The sequence below is a fragment of the Callorhinus ursinus genome, unplaced genomic scaffold (assembly GCF_003265705.2).
Source record: "Callorhinus ursinus isolate GAN/ISIS: 27379988/994484 unplaced genomic scaffold, GSC_fseal_2.0 scaffold72, whole genome shotgun sequence".
Taxonomy (NCBI): domain Eukaryota; kingdom Metazoa; phylum Chordata; class Mammalia; order Carnivora; family Otariidae; genus Callorhinus; species Callorhinus ursinus.
Window position 1 is genome coordinate 2,408,445 of NW_027397134.1, and position 27,884 is coordinate 2,436,328.

General features: G+C 55.9%; 1 protein-coding gene across 1 annotated transcript in view; it reads right to left on the minus strand.

Moving 5' to 3' along the window:
• MN1 (MN1 proto-oncogene, transcriptional regulator) overlaps positions 1-25,912 on the minus strand; it is a 47,157-nt gene extending 21,245 nt beyond the window's left edge. The window contains exon 1 of the mRNA XM_025858066.2: positions 21,006-25,912. Within this exon, the coding sequence (XP_025713851.1) occupies positions 21,006-24,786 (3,781 nt within the window). The 5' untranslated portion in view covers positions 24,787-25,912. The remainder of the gene's footprint in view (positions 1-21,005) is intronic.
• Between the last annotated feature and the right edge of the window lie 1,972 nt (positions 25,913-27,884).

The following is a 27,884-nucleotide window of genomic DNA, read 5'->3' on the forward strand; positions in this document are numbered from 1 at the left end:
AGGTCTAGATTCATGCCACTGCTGACGGGGGACGCTGGCATTCCCTCCCAGCTCCAGAGCACACAGAGGTGAGGTGACTTGCCCAGGACCACGCAGCCCAGGTTCTGAGGTCAGCCCCGGGCACAGTCCCCCGGCTCCCAGCTCTCACTGGCTCCCACTGGGAGCCCTCACACTCCTGGCTGTCCACACAGGTGCCATCACAACATGGGGTGCTCTTCTTTGGGACCCTGTGGCCACCTACATTCCCCCCACCAGGATTAGGAATAAATAACAACATGGTAATTATACTGAAGCTTGCCCGGTGTGAGCCACTGATCACAAGGCTTTACCTGCTCGAACAAAGGCAGTTCCCACAGAACTCCCTGACGTGGACACTGCTGTCATCCCCTCTTCACAAATGAGGAAACTGAGGCATAAAATTTGTGACCATTACCATATGGGCCCCACGTGCTGGGGGCAGCTCTGCCAGGTGCTGACCTAAGCCACTGACAAACTAGACCCCGTATCACCTTGACAACACCCCAGCCACCCACGCATTGAGCCCCAGTTTGTAGACCATGCATCTCCCCCCACACCGCCCCTGGAAAACCCCACAGGTGATGGAGACCTTTGGTCACAAGGCATGAGCTCTGTACTGTCTCTCCCGTTTCCATGGACTGGTGGCGTCCCCATGCCGAGAGGCAGCTTGGCCCAGTGGGCAGAAGGATGGGGGTGCGGATTGGGCTTCAGCTCCTGCTAGCCACACCCACCTCTGCACCTCACTCACGTCATCTGTAAAATGGGTCCACAGAAGTAGCTGCTTCACAGGGCTGTGAGGATGCCAAGGATGGCTCAGGGAAGGTGCTGACTCGTGCTTGGCTCTCAAGGAGTCCAAACGCCATCCTTGAGACAGGCCTGTCCTCCCCCACTGGACCCCGGGGAGCTCTGGAATCAAGGGTTCACGACACAGACCCCAGCCCCATCCCTGCCTGTTACCAACTGGGAGACTCAGCACATCACCACGCCCCACACCCCGGGCCTCGGTTTCCCCATCTGTAAACAGGCGTGTCTCCTGGGATGCTGATAGGGTTAAAGCAGTGAATGTGGCCAAGCCTGCCCACCAGTCCCATCCAAATGGATGGCAAATGAAGCCCGGTCCCCAGCACACAGCACAGGTGCTCAGTACCATAAATCCAACCTGACATTCTTCTAAGGGCTGCTGCTGGGATGGTCCCTGGCCCACTCCTCGCCCCCCCCCCACCAACCCCGCCCCCACGCCTAAAACCCTAAAACACGAAGTCCCAGTGACACAGTCCCCTGATGCTAGTGAAGAAAGTCTGGAAGCACCCAAGCCCCCCAGGCCAGGGCTGGGCTCCAAAGGGTTAAGCTCAGCTCTGATTTCTCCCAAATGGCAAAGACAGAAGCTGAGACTGCCCGGCCCTGCTCCCTGCTGCCTGAAGCCTGACCCCTGACATTTCCACTCCCAGCCGCACTTGCATTTAAAAAAGGGAAGGAAGAAAATTTAACCATCCACACAGACAAACAGGTTGGGGAGAAGTGGGGGGGAGGGGAGTGGCAAGGAAAGGTGAGGGCTGCAGATTTCCTTTTGTAGAGTCCACTTCACCCCCTCGCAAAAAAAAATTTTTTTTTGAAGAAAGACCTAGAAGAGAGGCAGAAAGAGGGGAACAGGAAAATAAAAAGGTGGCAGACAAATTCTCCGGAATCACCGGGCACCACTAAATTTTCTGATTAATTAACCCTGAAAGGGGCCTCTCTCCCAGCCCTTCCTGGGGGAGGTTCTGGCTGGCGGAGCCCCGGATCGAGCAGGCAAGCCTCTTTGGGGGGGGATTCACTCAGAGGTCCCGGGCGGGGGGGGGGGGGGTTGTGCAATCCCCTCTCGAGGCCTCGCTGTAGTTAAAGCCAAAGATGATAAGGAATTTATCAAACGAGATTTACACAGGGAAACCCTAATTAAGAGGTTAGTCTCCAGTTTAATTGCCTTCAAACCTAGGCAGGCAGGCCCAGACAGATGGATTTTCAGTCTGACCTCATTAAAAAATAATCATAACCAAATAGAATACAGAGCAGAATCCGAGGTCCACAACGTGGCTAACAAGTGGGGGGAGCGGTGCGGTGGGGGGGAGCGGTGTGAAGGCCCAGGGCCTGGCCTGACCCACAATCCCTTCACCCGCGTCCCCACCCCACCCCCACTCCCGCCCCGGGGGCTGGCCTCAGACCCCCTGAGCCGGCCGGCCCTTCCCTCACCCTCTCTCTCCTCTCTCGAAATCTGGGTGATTCTGGACTCCTTGCTCCTTGAGGCCTTTTCTCTCCTCTGGCTTCTGCTCCCCTTGAAGCTGGCATTCTGGAATATAAATTGGAAGCATGCGTGCCCCCCCCCCACCCCAGGCGGACGCCACATACCAGACAAAACGACTGCAGGCCTGGTCATCTGGGGTTAAGAATGGTTTTTGTTTTTGGCAGGGAATGTGGAGGAGCCCAAAGGAACTGGCCAGAACATTGTTCCAGGAATGAAAGGGGGAAGGGGGGCAGAGGGGGGGCGGGGGAGACACAGCGAACACCTGGGGAACCACAGCTGGGGTTATTTTTCTGTCCCCCCAGGGACTGGCATGCAAAGAGTCTTTGTACCAGTCTTTAAAACGCAAGGGGGACATGAACGGACCCCACTCTGGGCACAGAGGATTGACCTTCCTGCCTACCCTCTTCTCTGCCCCACTTCTGTTGGCTGAAACCATAAATGAATGTTCGAGGCAGACATCTCCAGCAAACGCGTTTGCTCACCGCCCCACGGATTCGGGGAGAAACACGAGCAAGAAGAAAAGTCCCACGGGGTACGCATCTGTGCTGTCCCCAGTCGGTGGCCCCAGGCCGATGACAAAGGAACAGGTAATAGAAACTGGGGCCTCCTGCCAGCCAGGCCCTGTGTTTAACTGCCCACGGAGAGCCCATCACTGTTCTAAATACTCTCTATGTTCTTTCTTACCACCCTTGCCATGATTTTTAGAGAAGTTTCCTAACATTAGCAAGGGACTGATTTTCTAAACCCTCCGCTGATAGGGAGTCTGAGAAATGGGTATGCGGGACCAGGGTATTGAAAGCTCTTAAGGGGGTCCCGAAAAATGCCCGATTTTTACCTCAGATCCATGTTCTCACGGATTTATGTCCTAAAACACTGTCTGGGCAGTTTCTGCCAACCGCTGTGGGCATCGTCTCTACCCTCCACGCACTTAAGACCACCCTCCCAAACTCTGCAGGCAAATTTCTCACTGCGAGCTGGGGACTGAGCGACCCCGTAAGGTGGCTCCCACTGCCCCCTCCTTCCTGCAGGACGCGGGGGGAGAAGTCACCTGTATTTATGTCAGGGTTTAGTGACCTCTGTGATGAGCCAGACGCTGGGTAAGTTCATTATTTCCTGTAATCCTCACTAAGACCCTGTTTAACCCAAAAAACAGATGAGGAAACGGAGGCACAGGGCGGCAAAGGGCTCAGCCCACGAGGAGGCGGCGCTGTTAAGAGTACAGGCCGAGACTTCCCGTGCCATCCCCCTCCCCGAGGTCTGGGGCGTAAACACCGGCTCCAATGGCCCCTCCGGGCACGCTCTGACGACCGGGGCTCTGGCATCTGGAACAAGCCTCGGCTGGGACAGAGGCTATGTCCTGGGCCACTAGGGCTCAGGCAAGCAGGACCCATGGGAAGGAGGGGCTGCTGAGGACCGGTGTTGGGGATGGAGACAGGAGGTGGGCCAGTGGGCTGGGGATGAGGAGTTCTAATGCTAATGTCCGGGGGCCCTCTCCCTTCCCACCTCACCCCAGCCCCTCTGGAGGAAAAGTCCCATCAGCCCTCCTAGGTCTCAGGACTGTTGGGGTGGCGCTCAGCCCCCAGCCCTGGGACCAGGCAGGGATGGACCCTTGCCTCTGGCAAAGCCCCTTCCTGCAGTCATTCAATCCCGGGGCACCTTCTGGCTGCCATGCCCGTGCCAGGTGCTGCGAATGGCTGCCACTTTGTCTTCACTGTGGTCTCGACTCCTATGGCAGAGCCGCCCAGCCCTCCTGGCCAGCAGGCCCACCCCAAACCCTCTCTCCTTCCACTAGCCAATTTCCTGTGGAACATTCATGCAATTGTCCATTATACCTAGGCCCCCTGCATAATTCCCGCCCCCCAACAGGCATTGCGTCTGTTTGGTTCACAGCTACGGTTCCAGCCTGGTGCAGGGCACAGAAAAAGTAGGCGACAGTTACACGGGGAGATGCTCCCTCCCTATCGGGGTCTTAGAAGAGACCAGAATGGACCCATTTGATGGACAGGCAGACTGAGGCTCAGCAAGGTGGCATGGCCTAATCACACCAGGTCTCCCTCCCTGCCCCAGGCCCGGGGCCCTGACCACCGCGCCTTCACCAGTGGGGAACACGGATGGTGAAGATCTCAATAGCCAATGGTGTGGCTGACATTTCTAGAAGGGGGTGAGACCAGGAATTGGTTTTTATTTCGAGCATCTGTTGGTGAGAAATCCGCTTCCAGTCTCGTCCTTAGCTCCTTAGCAGTCCTGAGCAGGGGCTCCCAAGTCAGACAGGCCGAGGCATGAATGTGTGCTCTGCCCCCACTCCCAGCCAGCTGACCTTGGGCAGGTCGATTTGCCTCTCGGAGCCTCAGCTTTCTCTCTTTTTTTTTTTAATATTCTTTTTTAAAGATTTTACTTATTTATTTGAGAGAGAGAGAATGAGAGCCAGAGAGCACGAGAGGGAAGAGGGTCAGAGGGAGAAGCCGACTCCCCGCTGAGCAGGGAGCCCGACGAGGGACTCGATCCCGGGACTCCAGGATCATGACCTGAGCCGAAGGCAGTCGCCCAACCGACTGAGCCACCCAGGCGCCCCGAGCCTCAGCTTTCTCATCTGTAACATGGGGCTTGGTATGACTGGTACTCGATGCCTGTGGCCTGTTACAATTGCTCTGCAGCTCAGGCAGTCAGGGAGGAAAGCAAAAGAAAAGCTCCCAGAAGGTGGACGCCAGGCCCGGGTCACCCAGAGGCTCAGCCCTCTGCACCTCCTCAGGCTGGCCCTGGCAGGGCTCGTTGCCTTCCTGTCCCGGTGACCTCTGTCAGGCGTGGAGAACAATGCCTGGGAAAAGAAGGAAACAGGGTCTCCCTGGGCCGGGACATAAATCGTGGCCTGCCCAGAGCAGGGAGCGGACGGACATCCCCCACGCCCCCCACCTGCGGCAGGCTGATCCCCTTGGGCTCTGAGTGCCTTGTTCCTGGGAAGGGGGGTACACCCCCTGCCTTCACTTGTGGCCCCGATGCTGCCAAACTAAGGGAAGAGAGTTTCTGTCTCCTCAGAAGGGGCCTGGCATGAAGAAAGAAAAGGGAAAACCAATATCTTCTCAGAGACTCTGGGCTCAGATGCAACCGCTGTTAACTGCACATCTACTATGGGCCCTCAGATGCCATCCCTCCTGTGCTCAACACCCTCCCTGGTCCCCGTCACACTTGAAATAAAATCCCCGCTCCTGACTTGACCATGATGACAAGCCCTCAGTGGTCCAGCCCCTGCCCGCCTGGACCATCTCTCCCTCCTCACCAGCCCCTCCCTGCTCCTGGCAGATGCCAGCTCAATCCCGCCTCGGGGACCCTGCACTTGCTGTGCCCCCACCTGAAAGCCCATTCCTGCAGACCTTGACTCGGCTGGCTCCAGGCGGGGGTGTACACTGTTCACCGTTCAGGAAAACCGGGCTAGGGTGGGGAGACTTTACGCCAGGGGACCCGGCGGATGCTACAAAACAGAAAGCGTCTTCCCTCCTCCCCCAGAGAGCCGGCTGCCGGGGCTAGCAGCACACCACGGGCTGGTCCCTTCTCATCACTCAAGTCTCTTGCTCACCTGTCACCACCCCGCAGAGGCATCCCCGGTGGCCCAGTCGAGAAACTCCCGTGCAGGTCCCCTCCTCCTAAGGCTCTGTTGCCCGCCCTGCCTGCTCTGTGTCATTCTTCTTGTTTTGCTGCTTGTCTGTGGGTCTGTCCACCCTCCTAGAATATAAGCTCTGGGCGGGCAGGGGTTTCTGTCCCTCTGGTTCCTCACCACTGGCGTGTCTGACCTTCTAGGCTTGGGAATTCCTTGTTGGGGAGGACTGTGGCAGGGGTGGGCCTGGGTATTCCCAGCAGCCTTGGCCTCTGCCCTCTCAACACCAAGAGAGACTTCCCTCTCTGCAGCTGTGACAACCCGAAACATCTCCAGACATCACCAAGCGCCCAGCCGGTGAGGGCGGGCGGAGGGGGGGGTTCACATCATCCCCAGGTGAGGACTGTTGCCAGGCTTCTGAGGGAGGTGTGTTATCTCCCCCAGGGTGTAGCAGAGGACACTGAGGCTGGGGAAGGCGCTGTGATTTGGCCAATGTGGGAAGAGAGAAAGACTCCCTTCCAGTTGATTCCAAAGCCCTACCCTGCTGCTCACTGCCCCCAGGGCACAGGGCTCATCGACCCCCACGGCAACCATCCTAGAGGGGACCAAGGGATCTCCCCCGTGTTACAGGTGAGGAAACGGAGGCTCAGAGAGGTGAACCACCTGCCCAAGGTCACACAGCACACCAGTATCAGAGCTGGGATTCGAACTCAGGCCCCGGGCAGCTAGCCCCTCCCACTCTCACTGTGGCAGGGATGTTTCCTCCCTCTCAAACGTGCTCACTCGCACTCTCGCTGTTCAGCCTCAGCCTGCCAGGTTCCTGAGTCCCCACCTGAGGTGCCAGACACAGGGGTTTAATATTTTATTGCCAGCTCTCAAATTGTTTATAGCTGGCGCAGGCTCCTGGCAAAGTGCTCAGAGGCCAGGGACCGGCTCATCTCATGAATTCCTTCAATGAGAAGGCTGACCATTACTCACGCATATCAGGGAACTGTGCCTTCAGTGCACAGGGAGAGTTGTCAGGAGGAAGAAAAATATCACAGCGCTGCCACCCAGCCACCAGCAAGCCGTGGCTGGCCGTGGCTGACCGTGGCTGACCGTGCCGGGCTGGGGCCGGCCCACCACGGTCCACTGGCGGGGGGGTCTGGGCACCCCACACAAGGAGAGGGTCCAACAGTGAGGCCGGAGGTGGCTGCAGCAGGAGCCCTGCCCTAGGATACTGTAACATCTACTGAGCAAGAGCCTGGCGCCCAGCCCCGGGCTAAGTGCCTGATGCACAGCCTCCCCTCCAGCCTGCACCACTGGATGGCAGAGGACAAGTCACACGGCCTCCTTTGCTGGGACAAACAACAGCAGCAACACCATCCTGCACATCCAAGGGTCATGCATGTGAAACACCTGGCATACCGCAGGTGGTCAATAAAAGCAGGGCTGGCACAGTGCTTCCTTGGTGAGAGGCAGTCTTCTGAGTACTTGCCCCTGGATGTACTCCCTGAATCCTCCCAGCCCCATGAGGTAGGAACAATGATCGTCCCCTTTCACTGATGAGGAAAAGGAGGCACAGAGCGGTTAAGCAGCCTACCCAAGGTCACACAGCCAGGAAATGGGAGCTGCTGGAGTTTGAACCCAGCGTGTTTGGCTCCAGAGCCTGTTCTCTTAACCACGTCGTTACAATCACAGGCTCTTAACCACATCGTTATAATCACCCCGTTTAGTCCTGTTCAGCTACAATCGTCCCATTCAGTCCTCACAATACTTCTGGGAGGGGAAGCACTTTTTTTTTCAATGTTATGAGGAAACCAAACTAAGAGCACTGAAGTGGCTATAAGGTCACAGAGCTCAGAAGAGTCAGAGGGCCAGGCCTGAACCTGAGACCACCTGTCGGGCAGGATCCGGTGCCACTGCGGCTTCCCCAAGGTAGGTCAGGAACAGTCTCCTAAACATCAGGAATGGGTATCAGGGTGCTTTCTACAGGAGGCCTGGAGACTTCCGGTTTAAGAAGTCCCCGGCCCTGGTCCACACAAGGCTTAGCCAGGCAAAATCAGATCCTGGCTCGCAGGTGAGGAGGTCAAGAGGTAGTAAGGGAAGGTCGAGACCAAGGGTCCGCTACCGTCCAATCCTTGCTCTGCAGCCATGCTGTGTGACCGTGGCCTGGTTGCTTGCCCTCTCTGGGCCTTGGATATCTCAGCAGGGCACGGCTGTGGCAAAGGGGCACAAAACCGGGAGTTCTTTCCCAGGCTAGAACGTTACCTAAACTATCACCTCAGCACTAGTTCAAGAGCGAAGGCTACAAGCACATACTTCAGGACACAGACCTAGAGCAACACAGCAGCTCTGACTTCTGTCCCGTCTGCACATTGAAGTTGCCAACACAAGTCTACACAGTATCTCCACAGATGCACACCCGGGCAGGGCCGGAAAAACTGGGTCAGCAGACACCAGCCCATGGCAGCCAGAGCAATAAACTCTCAAAGACTTTCCACAGCGATGCTGCCGCGAGCTTCTGCTGGAAGGCACGAAGCAGGCCTTCCAAGAAGTTCCGAATTTCCACTCCTCCCAAAATGGCCACAGAGGCCCCGGCAGAGAGCTGGCCCATAGAACCACTCCTCGGTGGGTGCACAGGGGCTAAAAGCATCCTCCTTCATGGCTGCCCCATAAGGGGGAGCAGGGAGTGGGCACCTGGGTATCAGGGAGCGGGCACCTGGATATCAGAGAGAGAGGATGGTGGGAAACTGCCTGGGGAGGGGAGGGCAGATGAAGGGGCGAGGGGTGCCGAGCACAAACAGCTCTAATTTCAAGACCAGTTTCTGCACTTGTGGAAACCACCAAACAACCCCCAAGCCCACCCCAGGAAGAAGAAAGAAAAAAAAAAAAATGTGAGCAAACCCAGCCCCTCTCCCTAGGACAGACTCACCATTTCCATCCAACCTCTGCACGATCTAACTTCAAAAAATCCTGGGCGCAGGGTGGGGAGGAAAGGGGCCTGCTGAAAACCGGGACACCCGTTTTTTTTTGCAGGCTTAAAAACAGATCAATTTTACTCTAAAGTTTAAAATGAAACATACCCCTGTTTGGGAAAAGAATTTCATTAGGAGGAAAATATAATATAAAAATACCCATTTAGAAAGAATGTGCTATTAATTCTTAGCACTCTATGCAGAAGGGAAAATTGCATTTTTATCTAAATGGTTTTTCTGCATAAGCCATTTACAATATTCTTTGCCTCTCTATAATAGGCCCTGCTACCGTTAGTACCGGGACGACCAGGCTGAGGGCTGAAATCACCCTCAAACACATTTAATATATAACCCCTGAAAATCTATTCCAACAGGGACCTCAGCAAACAGGCCCGGCTTTCCTTTTTTAAGGAAGAAATAAATATTGCTGAGGGAGATGGGGGGGGGAGGTTGGGAGTGGGGTACTGGTGGGGGAGAATGCGGACAAGATGGTTTAAGTTAAAAGCAAATGCTTTGGGTCTCTTTAGCCAGCTGTGAAATTGCAACTGATTTTTGGTTGCACGACTGCAACCATTTGCCTGCCTGCATGTGTACAGATAGATGTGTGTGCTGGTATCACACACACACGCACACTCACACACTCTCACGGGTTTCCATCAGACAAGCAAACAAGGAAAGGATGAAATTCAGGATATGAAAACAAACTATTTTTAAACCCTAAAGCAAACACACCAAGATAGCAATACTGCTATTTTCCCATTAAACTAAGTTTCTCTCAATTTGAAAAGCGAGAGTAATCTAAACAATACTTCCAAACAAACTGCATGGAGTCTGGGGGTTGTGGCCCCCTCCTTTCTTAACAACGGGGGCGGGGGGGGAACCTTCCGTAGAGAAGCAAAAACACAGCGGGGACGGAGCCAGCCTGCTTCGCCACATTCTGCCACGTCCCACCAAACGTGTCCTCCTGCACAACGCCATGCCTGGATGCTCAGGCGTCTCCAACTTCAAAATGCAATACTTTTTCTTTTTTCCAAACAGTTAAAAAAAAAAAAAAGTCTTCTAGTTCTTTCTCTCTTGGATTCCCAAAATAGCTACTTACTTAATACCAAATGTCGGGGAGCTAAATTAATTCATTAAAGAGATCCAGGGACTATGATGGGCACAGAGCTGTGGGGGGGAAGGGGGGCGCAGGCAGGGAGGTGGCTGGGATTTTGCTGCCAGGAGCCAGAACGCCTCAGGCCGCTCTCTTCCGGCATTGCTGGGTCCATGAATTCTTCCTTTCAAACCAGGAGTCCAGAAATGTCATAATTATAGCTGATAGAGGTAACAGGTGTGCACCCCCTCTGTCCTCCCACCTCCCCCGCCACCACCTTCCAGATGAGCTTCTGGAAGATTTAGTGGTCTAGCCTGGGGTGTCGTAATTACAGGAAACAACTCTAGTTTTAAGGGTTAGATAAAGACCCTCTCCAAATTTAAGGCCAGACACCAATGTCCATTAGACTTTAACGGATCCACATAAAAAAAGAAATTGTATCCTCATCTCTCCAAATGCCCCTTTTCTCAGTGACTCAGGTTCATTTCAGGCTGGCTCGGCGCCGAAAATACTCTGTCCTGCCCTCGCTCCGCAAAGGCAAGGCCTCCATGGAAACTAATGTGCGTGGAATTAAGCAAATGGGGGGCTGGGGGTGTTAGGGAAATCATTCGCTCGAAAACCGTGATGGCCAAGACCTGTCTTTAAAAAAAAAAAAAAAAAAAAAGGCCGATCATAATGGAAGTGGAATTTTAACCCATCATCTGGAAGCAGAGAGACAGGAAGGCTGTAGGGAGCCTGGGGAGGAAGCGGGGGTACCCGGAGATGCCGGGGCCGAAGAGCCCGCACCATCGAAATGACACAAGCTCCCCTTTTGAGACTCAGTTTTTGGAGAGGCCATAGCTGCGGGCTGTTTGGCTCTGTTTTCCCTTGTCCCAGCTTTCAAGACATACGCATACTTTTTCTTCCTTCTTTGGAAGTCAAGCCATGCGTTTCTCTAAAAGTTCCGCGCGCGCACATCCCAGCACTACCATTTGTCGGGCAGTGGCATGGAGGGTGCTCCAAAAAGGTTTACAGTTCTTAAGTTTTCTCCATGTCAGTGCTCAGCTCCCAGTCAATTAAGAAGTATGCTCGAAAACTTTCCAGGGACCAAGGTACCAGGAGGAAACCCACGTTCTTTGGCTGTCTCCAAGGCTCTGGGAGGCTGGGTTTGCTGGACAATTGGGCTTTTTCTCCCTCCTTCCCGACAAGTGATGGCTGAAGGGGCCACTCGCCTCTCTCTTCCTGTCCTGGGGAGGTGGTGGGAACTGCAAGTGGGGGTCTTTATTCCGCCTCGGGGGAGCTGGGCCCCTTAGTATACACATTCAGCCTCACGGGCCCGCACGCAAGCGCCCATGCACACGCACACACCCCCAACAATTGTAATCCCAGTAAAATGCTTCTCACACTGAGCACAAAATAAATGCTTATTAACTAAACTGACCCCAAATAGTGAAATGTACAAGTAAATTAATCATGCCTCTCCCGGAGGCCTAACAGGATTACAAATTCGGCAAAAATTGACCACACTGAGATCAATAAGCTTCTACTTAAAACTGAAAGAGCCAAAACTTTGTATGAGCTTCTTTTGGCGGGGGGGGGGAGAAACCCATTTATTTTTTCATTTCTTATGAAGACATCTCAGGCCTGTGTGTGTGTGTGTGTTTGTGTGTGCGCGCGCACGCGCGCACACACGCGCGCATGCATGCACGAGCAGAAACCGGCAAAAGGCATCCAAAGCTTTATGCCCAGACAATTTAGAAATAGTCACGGCATAAGGATCGTGAAATTGCTCTTGTTTAAAAAAGCCAAATTTTGAGCCACAGCCTCCCTTCCCTCAAATACTAAACAACCACCAAAAGTTACATTGCAGGGGATGAAAATGGTCAATTTGTTTTGAGCCCATTAGGCCTCCCTACAAAAGCACTCCAGGCTGCTCATGGCTAGAGCGGGGGTCTCCCGAAGAGGAAGAGAAAGGAGACCTGAATGTCTGCAGCTCCTTTCCACACTTGGCTTATCTCGAGTCAGGGAAATCTTCCTATTGCTGAATTCATCACTTACTTTCGTTCCGTTTTTGCCTACCATTCAGAAAAAGGAAAAAAATATACATTGTGTAGGAGGGCACTGCTTGCGTTTCAAAGCAGTGGGACCTGCCTGCACGGTCTGTGAAAGGCAAGATTATCCCCAAAGTGGCGGGGTGTTGGGAGGGAAGCCTCAGTGGTCACCTTATGGGGTCACCAGGGGAAAGGTCACTCTTTTCTCCCACCCCCATCACCCATCTTTAATGGAAAGGTCTGGGCTCATCTGCAAAACTTGATACATCTGCAACAGGCCACATGGGGCCAACTCCTCGTCAGGAGAAGGTGACCACAGGCACATTACAAGGCCTTGACCCATCTGGGTCTTCATCCTCTATGGGCCCCACCCCCACCCCCTAGCCCCGTGCGTCTGCCTCGGCCACTATCTAAACAAAATTGGGCTCTGATTGCTAACAGACCCACCATTCGGTCATCAGTCCCATGCTGGGTCTTCCATGTCTACATTCTCCCCCAAAAATCTGCGGTCGTGGGGAAGCTCAAACCGTAACTTTGCGTGCTTTTGCAATGGCCGATGACAGCCCCCAAGCAATTCCCTCACCCCCAGCCTCGCCCAGGAAGTGTGATATAAATGACTTCCACATTTAGAAATTCTCTGCCACTCCTGAAACCCCAAGTATCGGTAAATAACAATTTGAAAACACTGCTTCACGGTAACTGAAAAAGGGTCATAACCTTTTGACATCCCACCCTGCCCTGGATGACTGGATGAGCAGGGAGCAGGGTATTTGTGTGTGTGTGTGTGTGTGTGTGTGCGCGCGCACGCATGCACACACGTCCATGTGTGTATGTGCGTGCAAGTGTGTATGGAGGGGTTCACGCATTAACTGTCACCTCCCGTTCCAGGAGCTCCCAAATACAACCAAGAACGCCGCACTGGGGCCCTCAGCTCTGGGGCAGACAGGTTCCCCCAGGCACGCCACGCAAAGCTGGTTGATCAGAAGGGCCCGAGACCGGGGTTTGCTCCAGTGACATCGGACCTGAGCTTTCAGATCAAATTAAATCTTGGTGCCCAAACACTTTTTAAATCATTATCAGCAACGAGAAGGAAAGCCTAATTTGATATCCTCAGAATCGAACACATCTACGAGCCACTTTGTTCTCCCAAGACAGGCTGCTGGAAGGGGGAAATGGGGAACGTGGGGGCGGCCAAGTGCCTCAGCACCAAAGTTAGTCCGCGCTTCTTCCAAAGGCATGACAATCACTGTCTACTGCTGAGTAACCGTGGAGATTAGTTTTTGAGACATGCCGAATAAAAGCAAGACCTGGTTCCCTCTGGGAGGGGGCTTGGGGGGGTTCTTCAAAGCCCTCGACTTTCCAAAGACGTCCACAGCCATGGGCCCCAAATACGGCTTTGCCCAAGGGTCTCCCCATTTACCTAAACCACTGTCCAGCACATTTCCTTTGCCAAAACCAAACACTGGCACAGGTAAGTCAGGCTGCAGTCCAGAAAACCAGGGGCCACCGGAGGGACCGGAATCCCAGGGACAAAGAGTTCGCGAGAAGCCCAAGATCTTGTACAGAGAGGTGGAAGGTGGGAAGCAAGACAGAGCCTTTCGGTCATACGGTGGGTCCTAGCAGCAATTAGGGAGGTGGGACATGCTGAGTTTGCTGGACCCCTGAGCTTTAAAGATCGGAACACTCAGGGCACCTGGGTGGCTCAGTCATTAAGTGTCTGCCTTCGGCTCAGGTCATGGTCCCAGGGTCCTGGGCTCGAGGCCCGCGTCGGGCTCCCTGCTCCGCGGAGAGCCTGCTTCTCCCTCTCCCACTCCCCCTGCTTGTGTTCCCTCTCTCGCTGTCTCTCTCTGTCAAATAAATAAAATCTTTAAAAAAAAATAATAATAAAGATGGGAACACTAAAAACCTGCTTTCCTACAAGGTGAGTTTGTGTTAGGATGTTTGCTGAGGGTTTTCCCCTTTCTTGGACAAATCTATTCCGTGTCAGATGTTCCTTCTGGGACATGCAGAGAGAGCCAACTGGTTATTGCGAATGCACTCAGACCTCCAAACTGTTCAATTCAATTGCCTTTATGTTTAAAAGGGCATTTGGGTCCATACGATGATGTGCAAATCGGGGAAGGATACGCACATGATCACTATAAAGTTCTCTCTCTGATCCAGCTTTACAAGGAAAGAGTTTTTTCAGCCAGGAGGGAGAACGAGAATTTGGGATGATGCCGTAGCTATGACGGACCCCCCACACACACACGCAGTAGGTACCGGGGGGCGGGAGGGGCAGTCCAACGTGGTCTCATCAGGCCAGAGCTCAAAGCTATCAAGAACCCCGAAACAGCCCCATGGATTTCAAGGCGCAAGGAAACCTGTGGCAAGTTTCTCCCCTGCCTCATCTCCGGGGTCCTTCCTGGGCAAACATCATGTTGGAGCAGACCCTTCCTTTGCATCCCAAACCTTGGAGGCCGCCGATTAAAATGCAGGCCAGCAAACAAAGCGGGCCTCGGCGTCCTATCAGAATTACACCCCGTGAGAATGCTGTCCCTCAAACAGCCCTCCCCACTCAAGTCAATGTCACTGCCCTCTGCCTTTCCAACCTGGTCACAGAGTAAGTTTGGAATTGCTGTCCCCTGATACATATGCTGTGACACCTCCTTCCTCATACTCGTGTCTCTTGTCAAGTCATTGCAAGGCATCAGAAAATGCTCAGGGCCCCCTCCTCGCTGGGCTACCCATAGGGCAAAAGGTGCCAGGGTCCCAGAACCATCATCTCTTCCTTCGGGTCCCCGTCACAGTTTCTCAGGACCCCGCGTGGCGCTGAGTTGGGGATGGTCAGCTGAGCTGTTGTGCATCAGGACACAGAGGGTCCCCGAAGGCAAGGCTGTGACTAATTTGAAAGCCCGGCGTCGGCTCCTCCATGTTGGTACCAAAAGATTACAATGAAGGAGAGGAATTTCCATAAATGAGAAGCAGCGTCCGCTTCCCACAACTGGGAGGGGGAGGGGAGGCAGGGGAGGAGGGGGAGGGGGACGGTGGGCACTGATTCAAAGATTCTTCTCCTGGCTGGAGAGTGGTGTCAGCTGAACTCAGCCAGCGAGACACCTCCACGCACGCTCACGCACAAAACCCAGCAAGGGGCGATGTGCGTCTGCTACCAAAATACTCCAGATCAAAGTCACCCACAGCCCAGGAGGCCTGGGAGGCCGAGATTTCGTAATTAGGATCTTCAAAATCCTCTGTCTATTTTTAGGACTTGCGCTCATTCAGTCCTTTACAGAATCAGAACCTGTCAGCTAACACCATTAAGACTGAAGGTTTAGCTCCTTTCCCCACTTGCCTTGGGAAAGCAGATTAAGGGTAAAGTGGAGGAGTGGCTGGATGCTTTGATGGAAATACACTTGGCCATGCATATGTATATGTGCTTGTGCTGGGGCGGGGCATGGGGAAGGTGGGGGGGGGCTCCTTCACACACACTACATTGCAAGGGGCCCTGCTTTCCTCTGGTGGGCTACAGGCAGACCCAGAGCTGACACCCACCTCGGCCACTCTTTCAAGCCGGGCCCCCAGACCACTTCCTTTGGCTTCCGTGGGTTCGAGAAGGTGAGGAAGCTTGAAAAATTTCCACCAAATGTCTCTCTTCTCAATCACGCACTCGTGTATATACCAACATCTCCGCCACCAGCAATCAAAACCCACACTCAAATCTGTCCACCCAAGTTGGGCCTAAAAATAGACATGGTCCTAAAACAAACACATCGCTCAGCAAGTCAAAATCCCGACTTGAGTCAAAATGATGAAGCTGGTTATTCCAGACCCTCCAGGCTGAATATTTGGGTGGAATAAAAAGGGGGGACAGAGAGGGAAGGACATAAGGTACACCCACTGGGTTATGGGGAGGGGGGCGGACAGACCCAGGTCCCCTCTGACATCAGAAGGTTTGGGGTTTTATACTGCAATTTGCTGAGAGGCCTGATTGCCCCTGCACACCTCCTGGACATTCAATCCCATGACATAAAAGCTATAGCTTTTTATTCTCTAAAATTAACCAGAGGTAAATAACAGTATTCCTTACCAGAAGTATTTATCTCCCAAGTGCCTTTGGCAAAGCAGATTGCTCCCTGTGCAAAGAACGTGACCCTACGTGATTGTCCCTCAAGTGGAGAGAAAGGTGATTTTGCTCTATCCTCCAGCGCGGAGTGAGTTCAAGAGATCCTGTGAAATCCCAAGGATCCACTCAAGTTTGTCCCGCCAGAGTGGGAAGAATTTCCCTCCTCCAATTTCACCTGGTCCTCCCGGACTGTTTGTTAAAGATGTATATTTTATATCAGTAGAGAGTATCAGGTAACTTCTTGGCAAGGGCAGGATCTATTTTTCAGGACCTATTAAGATTCTTTGTGGAAATTTAAATACCTCTGTCAGGCAAACAAAATCATATCAGGAACCATAGAATTTCATTGCTAGAAAGAGATATTAGATTAACCAGCCCTCACTCCCTTCCTAGAAACCTCAATAAAACAGAAGTACATTTCAACAGCCCCTGACTTCCGGTCTGAAGGGCCTCACAAGAAATGTAAATGAATTTATATTAAAGAAAGCCATCCTTGAGGAAAGCCCTTCAATCTACGAAAATTGTATATATTTATATATTTACATATATACATACACATATGAAAGAATATAAGTCTACATGATATATCAGAAGGCAGTGGCTTATTTAAAATCAAAACAGCCAGAAAAATCCAGCGGTGGAAGCCATTAACAAGTTCAACACCGATAAGCTTCAAACCCTTAAAAATCCATGTCCTTTATTAATATTTAGCAGAAATGTATAATTGCAGATGTGCGCTAGGTTGGGCTTTTATGCCAGGAGGTGGGCAAAGGAGACAGGTTTATTACAGCCCTGAAATATCAAACAAGCACCAAAGAACAGTAGTAGTATGTCCCGGACTAGTCAGGGAGCAAGCAGGCTGGGACGTCAGCTGCACAAAGGGGGCTCCTATCTGTTTACATTACCCCTGATTAACACCTGCGAAGTTTTGGGTTACAATCTTCCGGAGGCGCAAAAGTCACACGAAGGCATGCAACTCTTGCTGGGTGATTCTGCAGGGAAATGGAAAGGCAAGACTCCTTGCCCTCCCAAAACAAGTCTGAGTGAGCCGAAAAAAGCCGTGGGGAGTGAGGGAAACTACTCAGGAAAGCAGCCCTGGGGCCTCCCTCCTGCCCCAAGCCTGCCCCCACGTCAAAGGAAACTCAGTGTCCAAATCCTGCCTGCCCACTATTTCTCAGCACTGCTTACTGAGTTCTGACCAGCACACTCGGAGAGGCATGAAATTCCAAAAATTTCTCCCGCATCACTGTAAAAATATCATACTTCCAAAAAGGGCAGGATTGCATGCACGCCGTACACAGAGCCCTCTCCTATTTCAATGTGTGTGAAGGAACGTTTCTAGACCGCTCCAGATTTCAGGACAGGGAGCAAGCCACGGAATGGAAGTTTGGCAAGGGTCAACTTATTACAGAACACAGTTAATTCAAGTTTTGAAAATCGTCAGGGGCAGGAGGTGGATGAACGTACTTTTTCAGACTTAATACCCTCTTATCTACAATTCCCCGTTTTTTCTCCTTCTCTATCAGTTTTGGAATTTCTCCACCGCCACACACCTATTACCAGGAGAGGTGGACGGTTTTGCCAACTCCTCTCAAATTCATGTCATCCACTGATCTAATAGATGTCTGAATAGGGCCAAACTCAAGCTGGTTTTTCTCCCCCCACCCCCGACAACCTCACCCTTCCCCACCCCCGCCCTCAACTTTGTGCAAACAGAACCTCAAGATGAGATGAGGAGTTTCATTATATAAAAGTTGTTGGGTGGGTTAAGAAGTCAGGAGAAGCCTAATTTGGAGAAGACCCAGTTACCTGGTTTAAAAAAAAAACAAAAAAAAAAACATCATCACACGTGATTCTGGCCTGGCCTTTGCCAGAACTACAACTTGCCATTTGAGTTCCCTCCCCTCGAAAGGACATCTAAACCCCATAAGACAATCTGGGCACGTCCCACTGACTACATGGCTTGTGCGGGTCTGAAGACTGATCCGTTCTCACCAATCCGAGCACAGATCATTTTGTTAAATACCGACTCGTACTTTGTCATCGGAGCGAAGAATTTCAGAAACGGTGTTAATATTTAATCACATTAGTACTGGCATGTTTTACGGTGTGACAAAATAAAATATCATTACAAAAATGGGCTTTGCCTGAAAGGGGGTGGGAGAGAAGGTGCTGGCTAGGGGCTGGGACCTCCAGAAGGAATGTTCGAAGCTGCTGGACACCCCAATTCGTGGCCAATGGGCCCATGGGCATGTGTTTAAGGACAAGCAGACCGTTGTACTTTAAAATTTTTTTTGCCTCTATTTTGAAGTGGCACACTTCACTGATTTTCAGCCAGGGGACCGGGGGGCTGTTGAAGGCTCTGTGTACCTATTTATACAACATGTGCAGATGGAACTGCAGGGTGTTATCATAATGAAAAGTTTAATCATCCTTATTTACTACCAGTAAGGGAGCAGGAATCGGATGCAGATACCTTATAAAGCCTTAACTAGCAGCCCCAAGGCTGCAGAAGCTGTGAGTGACCTCAATTCGGGGCTTTATCTAGGAAACTGTCCTTCCCACATCACAGAGTGGAAAACAAAGGAGGTCAAGTGGGTGTCCCTGTGATGCTGCTAAGGAGCCCAGCCCCGCAGCCTGTCCCCGTCCCCGAAGGAAGCCCCTGTCCCCCCTCCTCCCCTCTGTGCAAGGGAGGGCTGCCTTTAGCTTACAGGAGGAATCAACCCTCAAGTGACTAGCATCTGCTTCCAAAAAAATATTTTCGCTCTTCTGACTGTGATACTGAAACAAACAAAACAAAACGTATCTTTAATGACATCTCTTCACTCATAGCCTGCATCTTTATTCTTTTTCTGGAAAGGAAGATTGGGGGACTTGTGACACCTTTAAAAAAATCTTAAAACCACTCAATTCCTCTCTACCTAATCTACGAAGGCCCTTCAGAAGACTCGCAGGCTGAGGGCTACTGGTTTTTTTTTATTAATTCTCGAAATCAGGGGTTTTTAAAAAACTTCTCTCACCCTATTTTGGCCAATATGTTCTTAATTACTGGGATGGGGGAAGTTTCCCCCATCCCAGTAATTAAGGAGGGGGAGAGGCAGCCAGGCCAAGCCAGGTAGAAGTGACAGGGGCTGGGATTTGTGCTAACCAGCTATCGATCGGGGTAGATCGAGACGCTGTGTACCAGAAAATAAAAGAGACTAGGGATGGGAGGGGGGGGCCGGGAGCCGGGCAAGCAGGATGCTGTGTCCAAGTCCATTTTAAAAAGGAAGAGGGGGGTGGTAAAAACCAGGGAGAAGAAGCGGAGGGTCCCAAACTAACCAATTTATGGCCTTGCCTGGGAGAAGCCTGGAGAATGCTGATGCTGGCCCTCAGCGTCTGCCGTGCATGCTAAACAGCAGGCTTCAAATGAGAGAGCAGCGTCCCGGGCTGGGCAGTAGGCGAACAAAGAGAAAAGCAGGGAGGCCGCATTCATGAATTAGAAAAACCTAAGCGGGAACGCTACCCAGGACAGCAGCGGTGAAAGCCCCGAGTTCTGAGCCACCCAACTCCAGGGCGTCCCTTCCCCTCCCCCCTCCTCCAGCCCATTCTCCCAAAACCTACCCGCACCTTAAAGCCAGAGGCAGGAGGCCCAGGCCCATGAAGACAGAGGAGAAGAACTCTAAGAGAGAGCAAGAATCAGGGGACGTCTATTTTTTTTAGACAGGGTTCAATCAGCAGCCGCTGGTCCCCTGGTAATAGTCAGTCCCCGTGAAACCTAGGGAAGGCATCTAGGGTTTAAAAGAAAAAGGTAGAAATGGGGGGTGGGGGGGCGGAGGGGCATGATGTTACCTAATTTTAAGAAGCAATTTTCTGTGAAAAAAAGAAAGGCCCCTGTTAAAATGAAACGGTTACCTACTGCAGTCCGGTCCTCTTTCAGTTCAAAACAAAACTGTTACTACTTTAACTGCAATGGAGGTCCCTTTGCTAACCCCCCACCCCACCCACCTTAAAGGCCTCCAGGCCTGGTGGGGAGGGAGTGCTTAGAATGCAAACAAGAGCTGGGACCAGACATCTGTCACCAAAGCCAGGCGAGATATTGACAAACGCGGGTCCTTTGTGTCTTAAGAACATATATCCCTACATCGCTATCCCCAAACACAAATGATGCCCCGGCTGAGTGGTCCGGTCTCTGCCAAGCAGACCCCACCCCAGCCCCAGCACCCCCCACCCAAATGTCAAGGAGATGCCACCGGGAAAAGCCTGCCTGCCTCCTATAACCAGACAGGTCTCCAGGTTTCCAGTGAAACCCTAATAGTTGAGAAGAGACAAAACAGCTATTCATTAGAAACAACTGTCAAATTAGGCGTTGCCTCTGAGTGATGCTGCTGACACCAGCGCCTGGTAACTTTTTTTTTTTCTCTCTAAAGATGCTGGCACATGGAAGGGAACTCAGGCTGGAAGTTGGCTGACTAGGAAAAGGTGGGAAGGTTATTAACACAACTTCCCAGGTGTCCTGCCAGGAAAGGGGGGAGGGGGTGCAGGCACACAACTCCTACAAAGTGGAACCAGCCTGAGTGTCAAGGGTGAGGAGGGATCTTGGTATGAAAGGAAAGGGGCCTGTCTTGTCCTCTGAGCACCCGGCAACCCAGCTAAAACTTGGTGAAGGACTCTGAAATAATCCCCACAGGGCTACCATCTAAGTTCCTACCTCGGTGAGGAACTAGAATCCACCTGGCAGCACCTGGGGGTGGGGGGTGGAAGTGGGAGATGGGCCCACAGAGCCCTTGCTGTAACCAAAGGGAGGGCATCCAGCTCTGAGCTGGGCATTAAGAGGGCCCGCGCCCTCCTAACCCCAAGGGATCGTCCCCTCCGAGGGAGCACTCAAGGCTAGGCTAAGGCCTGCAGTGGGGGTGGGGACGGGTCTGGGGGAGATGAGAAGGGAAAAAGCGCATATACCTTCTTTGCTGTTGGGGTTCTGGGGTTTGGCCTTCTCCCAAGGTGCCAGCGTCTTGTCGTCGTCGGCGCCGTCCACCAAGGCCTTGTCTGCGGGCATGTACCAGGTGGCGCTGTGCTCCGCCATCAGCGAGTCCAGGTCGATGGTGCTCATGGCGCTCTTGACGGCCTCGGAGCAGCAGCTGCCCAGCTCGCTGTCGCCATTCTGCGCCCCCGAGGACCCAACGGCGCACTCACCCTTCTTGCCACCCTTGAGCCCCAGGGGCTGGTCCTCAGAGATGCTGAACTGCTGCCTCTGCAGCTGGATCTGCGCCTGGAGGATCTCCAGGGGGTGGATCTCGTCGGGGGGTGGTGCCCCGCTGCTGCTCGTTGGGGTCCGGACCTGCTCCAGGCCCGGGGTGCCAGGGTGGCCCGTGCCCCCGCCGCCGTAGCTGTCAGGGGTGGAGGTAGAGGTAGACATGATGCCCAGGCCAAGCGGGGGCGGGGGAGCCTTAGGTCCGTGTTCCCCAGCACCCACCCCACGCGGAGGGAGTTTGGGCGAGCCTGTCACCAGGGGGCTCCTACTCGCTTTGGCCAGGGCTGGGGGGTTGTCGGAGCTGGATGACACCTCGTCCTCGTTGGCGTAGCTGGTGCTCACCTCGTCCGAGGCAAACTCGCCCACGTGCGGGGAACTACCGTCCGACTTGGCCCCGCCGTCCAGGGAAGCCATGAGGTCCGGCTGGTCCCCCAAGAGCAACTCGGCCCCCTTCCCCCACGACGGCGACGTGAGCGCCTTGTCGTGGGGCGTAGGAGCCCCGCGAGCCTCGCTCGTGGAGCTTCCTCCGACGGCTGCGCCCGGCGCCTGCTGCTGCCCCGGGCTCACCCCAGGCGCGCCCCCGCTGTCTGGCGCTGCAGAGTATTTGTCGAAGAAGGTCCCGGGGCTCACGTGACCACTGTCCCTTTTTCTTCGACCCCGTCCCCGACCTCCGCCCCCGGGGACCGGCTTGCCGTCGTTCCCAGACGTTGACTCCAGGGTGTAGTTTGGGGAGAGGCTGGTGCCGTCCCCCTGGGCGGGTGGGTTGGGCGGCCCTGAGGCTTTGGAGCCGCTGTTACTAGTCCCCGACGGGCCTCCAGGCCCTGGGGCCCCAGGGGCAGTCCCTCCGGGGAAGTAATCCGAGCCAGGGTTGCCGGCCACAGCCGCGCCGTCGGTCTCGTTCTGGCTCAGTTTCCTCTTGCCCTCGGGCGGGTTCTTCTTGTTGAAGGTCACGTTGAGGTTGGGGGCCCCGAGGCTGGCGATCATGTTCTGGCAGGCGGTGGAGAGTGCAGCCAGGCAGCTCTGGCCGAACAGGTTGTCCTTGGAGCTGGGCTTGTTGAAGGAGCCCAGCGACAGCGCGCCCAGCTTACTGGCCGAGGCGCGCTGGCTGGGCTGGAAATCAGGCTGCGGCGGATAGGCGCCCCCGCCGCCGCCGCCGCCACCGCCACCGCCGCCGCCGCCGCCGCCGCCCGTGCTGCCGCCGCCCCCGCCCGCGCTCGGGGGCGAGTTCACCCCTGGGCCGCTATGCGGCGTGGCCTGCCGGTTCGCCGAGCTGAACGGGAAGCCGGGCTGGCCCCCGAGCGCCGGTGCTGTGAAATCCGGGGGCGGGGGCCGGCGCTCGGAGGGAGCGCTGGGCAGCCCCACCGCAGTCCCGGGCGACTGCAGTTGGCCCAGACCCGCCAGGCTGCCCCCGAACTGCAAGCCGGGGGAGGGCAGCGCGGGCACGTGGCCCTCTCCGGGCATCCTCAGCGGCTCCTGCAGAGGGCCACGGAACAGCACGCCCGAGCCCCCGGGGGGAGGGGGCGGCGCCAGGCCCGGGTCGTGCGGGCCGCAGTCAGCCGGCAGGCCTGAGCCGCCCATCCTGCGAGGCAGCAGGTCCCCCGGCGGCGGGTGCGGACCTGGGAACCACGCGCTCTCCTGCGCCAAGTGAGGCGCCGGCTGCTCGAAGGTGCCCAGGCGCCCCGCGCCCGTGCTTTCGCGCTCAAAGTTCGGCTGGGCCAAGCCGCCCACCGGGCCGCTGTGTACCAGGCCGCCCTGGCCCACGTCCCCGGGGTGGCCTAGCTGGGCCAGGTTGGGCTGGCGCAGCCGCTGCTGCTGATTCCGCGACGCCATCTGCTTAATCATGAGGGCCGCGTTTTGGCGCTGCTGCTGCTGGGGCTGCTGGTGTTGCTGCTGCGGCTGCAGGGACTGGTGGTCCGGGGCCGGATGCTGCAGGGCTGGCCCTGAGGGGAAGCTGTCGGGCACGGGCGGGGTGAACTCGCCGGGCAGGCCCGAATAGGCGGAGGGCGAGAGGTGGTTGTCCAGCGCGCCGTTGTGCATGCTGCCGTTCCACGAAGCGCAGCGGTCCACTCCCGCGCTGCCCGGGAAGTCAAAGCGCGGCCTCTTGGCCACGTTCATGTAGGGGGGCGCGTCGAAATGCTGCAGCCGCTGGTTGGGCGCCTGCTGCGGAGGGGGGTGCTGCATGTTGAACACGGGCTCCGAATACGGGTGCATGCTCCGGTTCTCCAGCCGGTGGATGGGGTACTCGAACTGGGCGTGCTGGCTGGGCAGCAGGGGGCCCCCGTCCTGCAGGCCGCCGCTGGGCGTGCCCGCCTCGCCCTGCTGCGGCCGCGGGAGCGCAGGCGGGCACGAATTTTGTCGGACCAGAAGCCCGGGCGGCGGCGGCGGCGGCGGCGGCGGCTGCGGCTGCGGCTGCGGCTGGGGCTGCTGCGGCGGCTGCGGGGGCTGCTGCGGAGGGGGCGGCGGGGCCTGCTGGGGAGGCTGAATTAGCGGGTGCCTGGAGCCTACTGCCGGCTCCAGCCCCACGGGCATCTTGCGGGCCCCGCCGAACCTCTCGAAGAACACGCCGTGCTGCTGCGGCTGCGGCGGCGGCTGCGGTTGCTGCGGCGGCGGCGGCTGCTGGGCGTGCATTTTGGACAAGCCCACCATGCCTGCAGCTCTGGGCATGGCCGACGCACCGGGAAACGAGCTCCCGGGAACCTGGCGCCCCGCCGCATAATGAGGCAGCTGCCCCTCGGAATCGGAGGGCGAAAACATGTCGAAATGTCCCGAGGGCGCCTCGCCAGGGTAATTGTATTCCAGCGAGTCGACGGCTCCTTGGTTCGCAACCCTTCGGGGCTCCAGACTGTGGGAATCGGAGCCGCTGGAGGCGGGCAGGCCGTGAAAGGAGGCGGCTCGGTTAGGGCTCTGGTCCAGCGGCAAGCACGGGGCAGGCACCGCATGACCCGAGGCGCCCGAACTGTGGAAGTCCGAGAGGTTCCCGGGTCGCTGCGGGCCGAAGCTCTCCGGCCCCTGGCTCTCCGCCATGTGGTCATAACCCTCCGCGAAGGGCGGCTGGCTGCCCAGGCCGCCGGCGGCGCCGCCGTAGCCAAGTAGGCGACCCCCGTGCAGGCATGAGGCCCCCGGGTCCGGGCCGCCGAAGTTGCCCCCAAAGTGAGGGTGATGTTGGTGGGGGTGGTGGCCTCCCGGGTGGCCGTGGTGCGGCTGCTGGCCTCCAAAGAATCCGTGCACCGGCTGCGCCTGCAGCCCCCCCGCGTGCAACTCCGAGTGGCCACGCGCGTGGAAGCCGTAAGGCTCCATGTTCATGCTCAAGATCGGGGGCTCGCCCAGCGCGCTCATGGCAGGGTCCACCGGGCCAGGGGGTCCCCCCGCGTGGAAAGCCGGGGCCTTAAAGTGGGCATTCATGCTTAGTCCGGCCTCGTTAAAGTTCCTCTCGCCCTGGCCAGCGTTCCTGCTGTTGATCTGGGGCTCGAATTGGTCCAGCCCAAACATACTTGGCAGGGGGCGGGGGGATCAATAGGGCATGACAGCCTGCTCTCCGCGGCGCGCCTCCGGCCAGCTAAACGTTCCGGCCCCGGGTTGGGCGCTCCGGGACGCTCAGCACCGCGGGGGCGCAGTGCGCACCGCCACCTCGCCTGGTGTGTGGAGGCTGGGGGCTATCAGCTCCTCTCCCGAAGCTCTGGCTCTGCCGGACCCGGGCCTCTCACATCTTGCGGTGCCGCGGGGCCTCCGGGAGCCGTGTTGGGGGGCCCATGCTCCGGCGGTTGGCACAGCCGCGGGTGGGTTTGCGCGGAGGGGACGGAGCTGCGGGCGAGTGGAGACAAAAAGTTAAGTGGGGGTAGAGGCGGGAAGGAGGAAGGGAGAGCAGAGCGATCACCTTCTTAAGTCCGATCGGGTCGGGTGGGAAGCCCCAGGACGTCTCCCGATGCCTCCCGGAGTCCGTGGCGGAGCTGCTAAGGGGCCGAGCAAGGAGACCCTTCAAAGCCGTGGCTGGCGCCCGGGCATGGACAGAGCGGTCCCTCCCCCCTCCCCCCCGGAGTCCCCGCGCTCCGCAGCCCGAGCCTCCGCCGAGCACGATCCGCTCGCCCAGTCTCCGTCGGCCCCGAGCAAGCGGCTACTGCTTCTTCAGCGGGTCGGAAGGCTGGAGGCTCCGCTCGGCATCACGGGTGAGGGCCCTGAGTCGAGGGTGCAGCGGGGCTGGGGAGGCGGCAGGCTCCGGGGGTTGGAGCCGAGGTTTGAGGGAAGGCGCGGTTCCCCTGCTCCGGGGCGGGTGCGCTGCACCCCGCGCGCCGCTTCGCGGCCACGTCCGCCGCCTGCCGCTTCTGTCCTCTGTTCGGTCTCTGAGTTCGCCGGGGTCTCCGCGCCCGGTTCCAGGCGCGGGCGGGCAGCGAGACGAGAGGTTGGGTCGCTCCGAGGCTTGGGTTCCCTGCCTCCGCGCCGAGGTGCTTCGCGAGTCCCCCTCGGACCCGAGGAGGGGGGCGTACGCGGATTGGGGGGCCTCGCTAGACGAGCGGGCTGAGGCGTTCCGGCTACGCTCTAGGAGCCGGAATGGGAGGGGGGGCGGGGGCAGTCCTGGGGGGGGGTCCGCGCACCCCTCTGCTGGCTGGCGGGGGGGCTCTGCGTGGGGCGTTCCGAGGGTCTCGGCTCCCCTCTCGGTGTCTGCCTCTCGCCCAGCGCCGGGAGAAGCAGCAACAAGTTTTGCATTTCAGCAATCAATTTCAGCCATTACATTTGCACCAATCAGCGCAGCTCGAGCTCCGGGCCCGGGGCGGGGCTCGCTCTTAAGGTGGTCCCGGTTGCTGGCTGCTGAGGCCCCCGCCATGAACCCGCACTCCGCCAGCTCCGGGGTGCCCCGCGCAGGTTTTGCCTCGGGGTCGGCGCCAGTGCGCTGGGGGGCGCGCCCTGGCCTCCCGGCGCGTGGGGCTGAAAGGGGCGCAGACGGAGAATGGCGGGAGCTTGGCTTTGTTCACCCCCCTTCCCACTCGCACAGTTCCCAACTCCCCACCCCTAACTGAAGCGAGACCTGCGGGTTGGGCAGGGGGCGGGGAGGTGGGCGGTAAGCGGTGCGGGGCGCTTAGACAATGGGGTCGCCAAGCACAGCTCTTGGACTCGCCAAGGAAAGTCGCAAAGAGTCAGCTGCGCTTCAGCCCCGGGGCGAAACCTCGGTTCTCCACCGCTGTCTGCCTACCAGTGGCACCCAAGTTAACCGGCCCTCGGATTTTTCTGGAGGTGGAAGCAGACCGGGAACCCCGAAGTTAGGGTTCCGCTCGAAAGACCCCGGCGCTTGCTCACTCCTCACTGGGGCGCGCACAGTTGTTCCCTATCCGCACACTTTGGGGTTCCCCGTTCTCAGTCTCCGGCTTCCGCCCAGAGGAGCCATGACCATTCGGCTACTTGTGGGGGAGTAAGGGGGTGCACATCAGATGAACACAGAGCCAGAGCCGCGAGGCGGCTGGGAGCTTTGAGAAGACCCGCGCGCAGAGGGTGCACCCGCCCGCTGGAGCACCCTACTCCGGACACCGGGGCCAAGGCCCAGGCCCTCTGCGGGCGCGAGTTTGGCCTCCTTAAGAGATCAATTAAACTGAAGAGGCCAAGGAACGGAATTGGGTAGTGATACTAAAATCAATAGGAGTAATTTAATATCTGCCCTGCTCTTTATGAAATATTTATCCCAATAATCTTAGTTAAAATGTTTAGATCTTCCTGATCCCCACTGAGGCTGAAATCTATCTTACAATTAGAAGTTGGGAGTTAGAGGGGATGGAGGGTAGGGAAGGTGTTTATTCTGTGTGCCTGCGTGTGTGTATTTTCCTCCCTAAAGTGCATGCAAGGGAGGAAGGGGGAGAAGGCCTGTAATTTCCCTTGCCATAAAATAGCATGAGGCGATTTTGCTAGCAGACCAGCATTCTTCGGAGAAGGGGAGGGGGGAAAAAAAAGAACTTTCTTTGAAGTGCCCCTGATATCGCTATTAAATCTAAATAAAATTAAGCATGGTGTATAAAAATGCCTTTTCCCCCCACAAAAGAAAGTGTTTATCACCCAAGTCTGTCTAGCGTTTGCTAAATTGCGCATGAAATCTGAAATGAAATAAACGTTATAATAAAACCAACCCCTGAGCCCTTTTTATTTAAAAACCTCAGATTAAGCACTCCACCGTCGCGGGCAGGAGTTAAAAAGTTACCACGTTGTGCGCACACCAATTCATTGCTCCCCGGAGTCGCTGCTGTGAAAGCAGACTATGGGTGTTCCTGAGCCAAAATGCCAGGAAAATGGGCTCCTCTTCGGGGGAGGGGAGGCGGGAAGCAGGGTCTCTTGAGGGACTCCGGGAGAAAATAACACCCCTCCCAAAAAGAATACAAATGAAAACAAGCAATAAAAACTTGCAACTCTGAAACTCAAGAGAGCCAAGCCAGCTCAGATTCAAGGTCCTTCCCGGGACCTTCCTGTGGTGGATGTCTACAGATATTTTTTCCTTTTGAAATTAAAAATGAAAATTACCCCCACCAAAAATGGGGTCCATAAATAAGCATCGGGAAGAAGTATTTGTACAGGGCGGTGGAGTTTTAAAAGGATTTTTCTGCAGGATCAGG